Source organism: Lagenorhynchus albirostris, chromosome 5 (assembly GCF_949774975.1).
Source record: "Lagenorhynchus albirostris chromosome 5, mLagAlb1.1, whole genome shotgun sequence".
Taxonomy (NCBI): Eukaryota; Metazoa; Chordata; class Mammalia; order Artiodactyla; family Delphinidae; genus Lagenorhynchus; species Lagenorhynchus albirostris.
In genome coordinates, this window is record NC_083099.1 from 99614808 (window position 1) to 99627310 (window position 12503).

The window sequence follows — 12503 nt, forward strand, 5'->3', positions numbered from 1 at the left end:
GAAATGACTGAAGAAAAATTAGAGTTAAGATGGAAGCCACGCATTCACGTGAAGATGGTTCAGTGGCTGAAGTAATCCAATCACGGCAGCTGCTGTTGGCAGGGTTTGCCAATGGGAGAGGATAGGGAGGGAGTGGTGGCCACGAGGTCATTCCCCTCTCCCACTGGGTCAGTGTACTCACAGTGCAGAGCTGAAGTGCAGTTGGAGAACATGAATTTTTCTCCCAGGCTTCACGTGCCTGTTCTAACTCTCCCTGAGAAGCCTTCCCGACAGCTTAGGTTCTCAGCTGGCTACTCATTTTAGATATAAAAAAACCACAAGGGAGGAACTTCTTTCCTAAAATAAATGGAAAATCAGCAACAATGATGATGCTATCTCCCATTCCCTTACATGTCCCTCTGCCAACCCCACCCCTGCCCCAAAACAGAGTTGATTTTTCCAGAGGGCAGTGTTGTAGGCACCACAATTATAGACAAGTGGGAAAAATATTATATCTATTTCTTATTTTTTCTACATAGAGAAATAAATAAAATGTTTGTGATATTTTGATCTTTGATGGAGCATTTTAAATGTTTGCAGATCTGTATTTGTAGATTTTTCTGCACTTTAAGTCATCAAAAATGTCAAAGTCAAGGCTTTGACTTTCAAAGAATTTCTTGCCTATAGCTAGTGCTTTCTCCTATCTTCAGAGCAAAACCGTGGCTTGGTAGATCCTTAAGTCCGTCCCTCCCTCTTTATATATAATTTCTGTTAGAGTTACAGGTATACACACACAGCTGTGTTAATTAACCCAGCTGAAAAACTTTACTTACAGAGACTTCTAAGGAAAGACATAGAGTCACAGGGATAAGGACTGATTGTCTTATCTCTTTAAAGGTATTTTCTGTTATAGCACTAGCTAGAACTAAATAATAAATGTCTTATAATGCTTTGAATAAAAATAGTTCTCAAACATAATTGATAAAACTTGCTGTCCAAGAGCTAAAATAAATTTATTATTTAATAAATTTAAATAATTTATTTAAAGAGTAAATGAGGATGCTGCTTTTTTGGGTCTGCATGTTTAGGTATGTATACATTATGCCTAATTTATAGAGTTATATGTAGTTTATATAACATATATATATACTTCAACAACAACTAGATAAATTTTAAGCCCTCACAATTAAATTGCTTTAAATTAGTTAAAATATATATTTGTGTTTATGCATATAGGATTAATAAAGAATATAAAACCAAAACAGACATTACTGTGTGACCTACCTCAACAACTCCATGGAAAACAGTGTTATTTAACAGGTTAGAAACTGAGGCAGAGAATGTCAGTAACTTGTGCTTTGCTGTTATGGTTTCCAACTCAAATCTTTCTGATTCTAAAGCCTTTATATTTCCCACTACATCACATTATAGTTTTGTAGTTATGCCATTATTTTAAGGCCATTCTTCCTTTAAATTTTCCAGGGAAGTGGGAGAAAGGTGCAAATAAACTGTAATAATAGCTACAATATTACTCATCATTATAGTGCTAAAAACTATTACCTATTACCTAAGGTGTCATTCAGGACTTTTCTTAAGCCAGCTAATCAAGATACTTCTCAGAGGCACACTTTTACAATTCTCTGCTTTATGTATGACTTTAGCAGTATGAAAACGTATAAAATGCTTGTTATCCCACTGTGTAGAATGCTGCATTTTGACATGTCTGAAGGAAAGCATTTCCCAAAAGAATTCTTGAACCCTCAGAAAATTTATATTCTCTCAGAGGAAAAAAAAATTTTTCTTCACATGTTAGTTCCAGTTTGCAGAGAAGCAGCCCTCATGACAAGAGTAGGCAAGAGATTTACAAGGGAGATGGAGGTAGAGAAGGTGGGGAGAGACCCTAGGACTGAGATGGAGGTCTGACCCCTATGGGAAAAGAGATGGAAGGGAGGTGGACTGGATTAAATTAAATGTGATAATACATGTTAACCACTTAAAAGTCCCTTGGTACCAAATGAATACTCAGTAAACAGATTTCATTCTTAATCTCCATTTTTAAAAAGTCATTGCAATGAGAATTATAGATATTTACTACAAGTCATCTTCCCTGTGCATATTTCTTGCTAATAGAGCTGTACCGTTACAGTGGAAAACTAACATCAGGCCAGTGGTTCTCGTTCCTTGAGAGCTTCGTAAGCAATCTTTAGACGTCTTTGATACTAGAAAACTTTCTAGGTAAATCCGAGTGAAAGAGAAAAATGTTAAAAGTCAACATTCATCCTTGTAAGACTGCTCAAATAAAAAGTTCATTACTTTAGAAGACTTTCACTTGGAAATATTTGCACTTTTCCAGAAATATCATATTATTTTCAAATGTTTTAGAAGACAGCATTTGGAATAAGTTGGTAAGTCCCAATTTATTCCAAATGCTATCATTCTATTGAACCAATTCTAATTTGCACTTAATTGAAAAGTTTAAATATTTAAAAATAACATAAAAACTGCATCTACGTACTCAAAGTAGGCTGACATTTGACTTAATGGTCAAGTCAATTTAGTAAAAGTAAATTGGAATCTTTGAACTAAACAATGACTTGCTGCATTTGATATGAGAACAAATATGATTTGGTTGAGATTTAATTTGATAAGGCTTTGTCCAAAATTAAATCATCCCAAAGTTCCGGATATGACATTTAAAATTGAATATGACATTTAAAAAATCCCTATTTTGCCATTAGAGGAAGAGGCAAAGTTGTACTGAAATATTAATATGTGTTTTATGCCACATGTGACATTTATTCCAGCACCCTTTATTTTAAAGTTTAAAAAAGAAATACATATTCATTATAGGAAATGTAAAGTATTCGTAAAAATGTAAAGAAAAATAAATTAAAATGAAAAAATGAATTTGTTCTTGTTTCTACTGTCTAAAAAAACCATTATTAACATTTTAATATACTCCCTAAATAAAGTGAGCTGAGGTAATTATTCTTTGCTGTTAAAAAATAAATGTTTTAATACTCGAGTACCATGCTCTCTTATTCTTAAATATTATGTTTTCTTTTCTCCTTGATTGTGGGCCAGTCATTTTTAACCTTGTTATCATTTTACTTCCTAACATTCTTGACTCCGCCTCCTAAAAATGCTGGATGGTAAATATTATTTCTTATTTAATGTAAATTTCAATCAAGTTTTTACGTTATGTTTGGGGCAGTTTATACTGTTCCTAATCTGAGAAACTCCTGTGCTTCTCAAAACTACATTTGGGAGTCCCTACTAAAATTAGGAAGTCATTTATACAAACATGCGCTCTGAAAAGTGTAAACAAAGTCCCTGAAAGACAGGAGAACTGGCTACTGAATGTTTTCTGCACACAGACCAGTGCAGCTTCTTGGCATAACAAATAGCACTTAATAAGAAAGATGGTGAAACTTTAAACCTCTGGACCGGTTTAGGCTGCATTGCCCACAGACACACAACCTATAGTGTGAGTTTTGGCATTAGATTTACTTTTTCTTCTTGCTGTGGGTATATTCTAAGAAATCAGGGACTAGAAAAATTTTCAGGGATAGAGAAAATGAGACTCTGATTCTTACTTAGTACGTATATGCTCTTGAAAAAAAAATATTTTCCTGTGAGAGCCACAGTCATAAGTGCTACTATCCTTTAATGTGGGGTTGGGTGTGAGGGGGAGTAAAATAGATAACTGTCCATTTCTTACATGAGCACATATTTGTTTTTCTAGATAAGGATTTTAGTGACTATTGGATGGAATATGCCATTTCGGATAGGTCACAATTAAGAGATCATGGTAAACATGTTACAAGAAAACGTTTTTCTTTTAAAAAGAAAAGTATTTTTTGGGCTTCCCTGGTGGCGCAGTGGTTGACAGTCCGCCTGCTGATGCAGGGGACACGGGTTCATGCCCCGGTCCGGGAGGGTCCCACATTCCGCGGAGCGGCTGGGCCCATGAGCCATGGTCGCTGAGCCTGCGCGTCCGGGGCCTGTGCTCCGCAACGGGAGAGGCCACAACAATGAGAGGCCCGCGTACCGCAAAAAAAAAAAAAAAAGTATTGTTAATAAAATGGGCTTCCTCCCCCGTCAAGCAATGTTAGTCATGAATAGGCAAAGGGTTTGGTAATTTGAGATATTTGCATTGGAAAAAATAAGAAATATAGTTTGAATTTGAGAAATTATTATATATAGAGAATAAACTAAACCAAGAGAAGGTTGTGATGTTGAGTCTATTAAACAGCCTGGGAATCAGAGAAAAAAAATATGGTGATGTGGAAAAAGCATGAGCTTTGGAATTGCATAGACAATTCTAAATGGTTTTAATTGAAATCAGGTTTCATTTCTGGTTCAGTCCATTAAGAATTATGTGAAATTTGATTTCTTTGAATTCTATTTTCTCCATCTCTAAAATGGAGTTATTTCTCAACTATCACTTATCAAGCTCTTAATATGTACCAGTCACTTTTGCAAACAATGCTGTAGTAAAAATGCATGTATGTATATCTTTGCACTTGGCCATAATTACATTCCAGAGTAAAATCCTAGAAGTGGATTTCTTTTCAAAGATGTTTCTAAATATCCTCTAGAAAGGTTAATCAAATTATTCTCAATCAATAGTCCAAGAAGTCTTGCCCACACTCCACACCTCTTATCCTGCTCAGCTTCAGTATTTAATGTTTAAATATTTGCCAATTTAATAGGTAAAATTATATATATATATATATATTTTTTTTTTTTGTGGTACGGGGGCCTCTCACTGTTGTGGCCTCTCCCGTTGCGGAGCACAGGCTCCAGACGCGCAGGCTCAGCGGCCATGGCTCACGGGCCCAGCCGCTCCGTGGCATGTGGGATCTTCCTGGACTGGGGCACGAACTCATGTCCCCTGCTCGGCAGGTGGACTCTCAACCACTGTGCCACCAGGGAAGCCCAATATTTTGAAATTTTAATTTGGCCGTCTTTGATTATTTATTTTGCTAAATATTTTCATAAATTTACTGTCAGTATTTTTTCTATGTTTGAATTATATAAGTGAAGTTACTGTAATTTGAAATCCTAAAGATTGTGTAAATTATGCAGTTCTGCATTGACTTTTTTCAATTCTTTACTAATTTTAAACTAATTTTTATTAATGCATACAAGTCAAGTTTGCATTGCATTACTTTCAACTCCTCTGAATCTGGTGTTTTTTTTTTTTGTTTTTTGTTTTGCTTTAAACATGAAACCACGGGCAAGTTTCGTTTCTCGTTTACCACCTCTCCACCTGAGTTGTCAGTTTTGCTTTTGGTCTAAACTGAGGGTAAGCAAGAGGGTATCTCATTAAATCACAGTCTTTGGGCAAGGTTAGAGTAATCTACTTTGCATATCCTTTTTAGTTGTTTGAAAATAAATTTAAAGCTGTTACTGTTCAGTTGTGTTCTTATGTTTAAAACACACTTTTATACCTAAAAATCTTTAAGGGCAATAAAAGTATTTTCATTTGGGGATGCCAGTGTTGGGGGCACACATTGTACATTCCTTTTAGAAAATGCAACGATATTTAGGAAATAACCCTATCAAAATGGTAGCTACATGAAGTGACTTGTGTATGGACAAATATGGGCTTTTCCCTGAACATTGGAAAAGATCAAAGAAAGTGATTTGACTTGTTCTTGGGGGCAGTACTTCATTCTTTGATTCAAAAAATAACTCGGGGCTTGTAAACTCCATGAGGAAACAAATTCTACTTCTACCTCTTTAAATCCTCCAGCGCCTAATAGTGCCGTATATATAGTAGTTGATTGTAGGAAGGGGCTACTTGTTCAATTTTAATAGGATATTTTCATCCATTTATGTTTTTATTGTAATTGTTGATATTTTTATATATGCCATTTTATTTTGTATTTTCTATTTACTATATATATATATATTTTAAAATAAATTTATTTATTTATTTTTGGCTGTGTTGGGTCTTCGTTTCTGTTCAAAAGCTTTCTCTAGTTGTGGCGAGCGGGGGCCACTCTTCATCGCGGTGCGCGGGCCTCTCACTGTCGTGGCCTCTCTTGCTGCGGAGCACAGGCTCCAGACGCGCAGGCTCAGTAGTTGTGGCTCACGGGCCCAGTTGCTCCGTGGCATGTGGGATCTTCCCGGACCAGGGCTCGAACCCGTGTCCGTTGCATTGGCAGGCAGACTCTCAACCACCGCACCACCAGGGAAGCCCTACTATATTTTTTCTTTGCTTTATTTTCTCCTTTATTGCATTCTATCAAGTACTTTAAACTGAATATTAGCAACAAGAGTCAATAGATGCTCATCAGCTGTGTTTGTACATTGTGTTTGTGTGTGTGAGACAGAGAAAGGGAGAGACAGAGATGGAGATGCGGGGTCGAGGGGAGGGGAGAGAGAGAGAGAGAAAAGTTTTGTGAGTGAGTGACTGCAATACGCCTGCTTCAGAATCCAGTTATAATAAGGAACCCATCAGTCATAATAACAAATTTGTGGCTGACATAGTGCATTGTGTACAAGAGACACTTTGCATTCACAGTTTGTTGTTTGAGATATTGAATATTTTCAAGGAACTCCACTGGTCTAGGCATAAGAGTCACAAAATTAAACCATTCATCTACGATGGGATGAGTAATGACTGACTTAACTAGCAGGTCAGGCCAAACACCTAGCGTTGACATCTCAATTCTGTTTTATGTTCTACACATCATTCAGTGTCTCTGAGGAGGTTAAACTTTACGAAATTCATATGGAGTAAATTATATGCTACACTGGAATTTGCAGATTTAAGAATCTGTGAAAGTTTTACAGTAGACAGTTTTTACATATGTCTATAAGGAAAAGAGCAGAGTTGCTGGCTGAAATTTTCTACCACAGAAAAGTTTTTAAAAATTAAAAATAGTCTTTAGCCACACATAATTTTTGATGCATAAAATTTTATTTGATTTAAGAACATCACACGAATACCTATATCTTCTGCAAATATAAAGTATTCTAGCAAGAAGAACTTTTTATATTTCATTTTGAACTAATAGTAGTAAGGAAATGAAATCTTGCTAATCAGAATTGATAGAGGCTAGCAGATAAAAATTCTAAATTTCCCATCAGTGTTGACAAACATAAAGTTCTCATAGATGAAGCCCAACTCTTGTTAATATGGGAGTGATAGTAAACTAGCTAATTATTAAATCTTCTTAATTAGAAAATGAGAAAATCACTGAATAATGTCAGATTGATGATACCCTTTACTCAGTCTGCAGAGCATTATAAAAATAATATGAACATTGTATCATATATCCTTTACATGGGCCACTTGCCTAAATTAGCCACAATTCAACTTAACCACATGTGGCCAACCCAGAAACAGTTCCACTGTAATTTTAAAGTGCCTTTGGATCTTAGAAATTTGGTACTCATATACATAAGCCAAGAATCTTTTAGTTTAATAATGTCTGCCAATGAACAGAGTACCTCCTTCCACTTTTAGATTAATAAATGGACATTTCGTGTGAGTTTACATTTGATTTAACTTATCATAAGAACTTTCACTTTATTAACAGTTTGGCACATTGGATTTTTTTTTTTTTTTTCTTTGCGGTGTGCGGGCCTCTCACTGTTGTGGCCTCTCCCGTTGCAGAGCACAGGCTCCGGACGCGCAGGCTCAGTGGACATGGCTCACGGGCCTAGCCGCTCCGCGGCATGTGGGATCTTCCCAGACCGGGGCACGAACCCGTGTCCCCTGCATCGGCAGGCAGACTCTCAACCACTGCGCCACCAGGGAAGCCCGGCACATTGGATATTTAAAGTGGTTTTTTTTTTGGTTTGTTTATTTGTTTTAATGCTGTAGGTTAATCAATCTTAGGATGAAATTCCCACTTATCAAATACATTTAGGAAATGTAGCTTTATTAAGAAAATGACAAAGATAACAAGAGACAAGAGGAACTAATCCTAAGGTGGATTTTTGCATCTGAAATTTAAAGTCAAGTTGCTGGAACTATTTTTCCCTGTACACTGATATGTAAAGTCTTGTCATAACTGCTTATTCATAGAGTTGATAAAAGCAAAGAATGTTGACTGAGAGAAAAGAACTTAAAATAAGAAAAGACATTTACAAGGGATAAATCCAACCCACAAGCTCTGTGGGAAGCAAAACCCACTACCCATTTCTGGCAGTTCGCATTATGTTCCTGCTTTTTCTCTGGACAGCACTGCTCTCATGGCTGGAGGCATCCTCTTGCTAGCAGGCCACACCAGGGGCTCTTTTAGAAATCAATTTGTAATTCTTTTATTATTGTTTGACTTTTGTGAATGAGCCCTGCAGGAAAACTGAGGCTCGCTGTTCTCTGTGGCATGCACATTTGACAAGTCATTTCTCACTTCTGAGATCTCTTGGGGGAATAGAGAATGATTTGAGGAGTCAAGATGAATCAGAGGAAGATTTCTTTTACTCAGCTTCCCATCATTCTGTGCATTTCTGTGTCTATTTAAAAATTAACTTATGACCCCTAGTAATCGTCCCCTCTCAGTCACGCACATAGCTTCCTTTAAGACTGTTCTTACTAAGTGTTGTTCTCACTCAGAGGTGATTTTGACTCTTTAGAGTGGATGAATTGTGGGGCTCCCAGGAATATCAGGTTAGTTTTCTTCTTTCCATATGGCCCAAATGGACTAAATGTGTGTTTGTGAATGTGTGCCTTAATTTTAAAATTAATGACAAGTTATCAGACAACTTCTCACCCAGGCTTTAATGGATAGCTTTTCTGTGGTAAGTTCTCATAGTAACATAACACTAATCACATTTTGAATTTTTTTCTGTCAGAGTTATGCCGTCTGTAAAATTATGCCTATTTTTCCTTTCCTCACTGGTACCTTATGAATATAAAATATGCTAAGATCTCCATAAGGCACACAAGTAGCATATCTACTTAAAGTATTAAAAAGTATAACAGTATGTTTTTCTTCCACGTTAAAACGAAAAAATGAAAAGGGTGAAACAGAAGTAGGATAGATTCTAATATTTGTTAAATGAGAATGATTAAGTGTCATTTGATAATCTGGTTTGGAAACTTTTATGTAACATTCAATAATTAATGATAGAAACAGAATTGTTTCATATAACTTTTTATTCAATATTTTAAAAAACCTTTCACTTATATTTATTACTCTTACAATATCCTTGAGGATTCTATAGACATAGATATTACCAATGACATCTAGGTATGAAAGATTAAAATGACTTGTTCAATGTCCCAACATTGAGGGTGAAGCTAAACCAAATAACCTAGGTTTTCTCATTTTCTCACAAATACCTTAGCTGATTGACTGGGCTATTTTTTAAAGGTAGCATTTCTCAAAGGCTCTGATTCTGTGATTAGTTACAGTGCTTTTGTTGATTTGTTTTAAAAAAGTGAATGTCTTCTACTTTCTGTATTTTTGCTTTTATTTAACCTTTGGAGATCTATTTAATTATATTGAATTCACTTTTGAAGTTTTCCCAGAAACTTTATTTCTTATGATTTACACAGTCTTTTTTTCCTATATCTATGATAATTTATTAAAAGTCTGTTAGAATATCAGTATTAATTGATATGTTAATAGAAATTAATACAACATAGAAGAATACTTTTATAACAAAATTATATTTTTATTTAATAAAAGTTTAAGAGAAAGTAATAAATTTACCAATTTATAAAACCAAAAACTTCTGAATAGACTATAAGAAGATGCACAATATTTGAGATTTCTCTTAATATGAAAGATACATAGGATGAACTTGAATTACCTAGTCTCTGAAAAGATTCTAAGCTTTCTCTGATTTTCAAATCTAATATTTAAAAATAAAGCAATAATTCATTTGTGTAAACAGTGGGGGCAAAAACATACCTATTTTATCTTGAACCAAAAGATATATTACAATAGTATGTTTGCTGCTGCAAAGCCTTTTGTGGTTGCTGCTAGTTACATTTTCCACTTCAAATTCTTTAAAAGGAATATAGGTACAAATTGACTCAGTAAATATCTATCAGGTAAGGAAGACCAGGAGGTCTCTGAGTTTCAAAAAATGTATGTAAAATACCAGTAACATCTTTGTTATGGATTTTTCCCTTCAGCTGAATACAGAGCATCCTGTCTTCCTATGTTATTGGATAAAATCATGAAATTACATACACCAAGCAAATGATGCTACAGGGAATGTGTAGCACTAACACTTTAATTAAAATACAAAATGATAATCTGCACGAGGGTGTTGCTAAGCATTTGATGACCTCTAATTACAGTAGTAGTAGCACTTTTATTTTATAACTAGATAACTAGGTAATTAAAAACATGTAATTAAAACAAAGCCATATCCTAACTTGTAAAGGCAGTGAAAACAAAGAGTACAGTAAAACCCCATTGAAAAGTAGTTACTGCATCATTATAATAAGATACATTTTAACCGACATATCGTATAAGGAAAATAAAAGTCAAACCTTGTCCTATGCTTTCTTGTTAAAATACTCTTGAAGACCAAATGGTAAAGTCCCAAATCATACACACAATACAAAATGATTTTATCCCAGTGAGCTTTCGCCAGTCCAAAGTTATTGTGAATGGTATAGGGTGAAAGACAATGTTGGAAGATGGTATAGAATTACCATATAAAGTTTTAAAGATTAAGGCCAGAACCTCACTTCATTACTCAGGAATAATTAATTACTGAGCACAGGTATATTACATTTTTTACTACCTGCATTGTCACCACATTTATCACCAGATACAAGTGGGCAGAATCCTTTAAATGTTGTCCACTTTGGAGCTCGGTATGAAGGGTCGTGTGGATCTAGGTTCCTGAGAGAGGAAAAGGCTTGAATGTTCATTAACAACCATGCAAGAAGGAACTGGCCCAAGCAGGAGCCTTTATCTTAGAGTTCACAGACATAAGAGTTGTATTTTGCCTGGTGAACTTGATTGGCAAGGGTCAAATAAGGTCACTCAGCTAAGAAAAAAACCAAAACAAAACAGCATACGGCCTAATTACATCCATGAACACAGAGACTTTCTAGATGTCTCTTTAAAAATGAACACTTCCTTGTGTTCATGAAACAATATTACCACTAGCAATACTTTTCTTCTTGCCTTGTCTCAGACACAAATGAACCCTCCGATCCACCAACAGAGCTCGAAATGTTACTGTCCCTTTCAGAGTGACACAGACCTCTTCCTCCTTCTGGCAAAATCCTCTGCCTGAATGAAGTTGGAGAGAGCCTTAGTGAGGTCTGAGGTCTCAGTGCTGCTCCCAAAGTCATACTTCTTCAGGCAAGGGCACAGGCAGTGCACGATGGCTCGGCGGATGTAGCTGTCAAAGATATAGTAAATGAAAGGGCTGATGCCGCTGTTGGCAAAGGCCAAGGGCCCACTCACCTCCATGCCCCACTGAAGAAAAGTTGAAGGAAAGTAGAGGTCTTGCTGCAGCCCAGAGACAATAGCCAGGAGCTTGAATGTATTAAAGGGCAGCCAGGAGAAGACAAAGGCTGCCACAACGATAAAGATGACCTTTATGGATTTCCTCAGCTTTCTGTTGTGCTTTCCCGACTGCTGGTAACGGACACACAGCTTCCTTGTGATACAACAGTAGCAGGTCACAATGCTCACCAAAGGGGCAAAAAATGTAAAAATTAAGGCCACCAGGCCCCAAGCCAGTTTAACTGGAGTGGCCCTCTTCTCTGCACAGTATGGCTTACCATCAATCAGGGTGAGCTCCCGGGACAGAAGAGTAGGCAACCCCAGGAGGCAGGAGATAAACCAGACACTGGCACAGACTCCATACGCGCAGTCTCTATTTCTGATTTTCCTGGATACGGCTGGACACATGATGGCCAGGTAGCGGTCAACACTCATGCAGGTGAGCAAGAAGACATTGCAGTGCATGTTGACTGAGATCATGTAGGAGCTGCCTTTGCACAGGAAAGAGCCTGTCCTCCACAGTCCTAGAGATGCTTCTTTATCCACCCAGAGAGGCAACGTGATGATGAAGATGAAGTCAGAGGCAGCCAGGTTGATGATAAAAATGTCAATCAGTCTTCGGCTGCCCCTTTTGAAATGCAATGCACTCATGAGGATGACGTTCCCCAAAGCTCCAGTCAGGAACACCACTGTGTAAAAGACTGGAAGGAAGACTGATGTATAAGGAACGTGGGAGTGGGTCTCGTCAATATCAGGATTTTGGCTTGTAACATAGAAATATTCCAAGTAAACCATGGTTGCTTCTGGGTCCATCACTGGGTCCAGCAGGTGCCAAATCTGGTAAATTTTCTTACCTAAGAAGTTTTTGTATGAATTTTAGAATTCTCAAGGCAGCTTCTTTTATACAGTGCCTGCCTCTTCTCCCTGCCCCACCCCCTTCCTTAGAAGATCTTGGGACACGCATTGAAAACAGAGATTAAAAAATACAGTTTCTACCAATCCTCAGAAAGGGCCCACAAGGAACACCACCCTGATTGGTATTGGGTAGTTGTGGTTATGGTTTTCTTTATTTGCATTTGC

General features: G+C 36.7%; 1 protein-coding gene across 1 annotated transcript; it reads right to left on the reverse strand.

The window, feature by feature from the left end:
• Positions 1-11159: 11159 nt before the first annotated feature.
• Positions 11160-12236, reverse strand: GPR15 (G protein-coupled receptor 15). The gene has a single exon (XM_060149379.1). It carries the CDS (start codon positions 12234-12236, stop codon positions 11160-11162), a length of 1077 nt encoding a protein of 358 aa, XP_060005362.1.
• Positions 12237-12503: the final 267 nt, after the last annotated feature.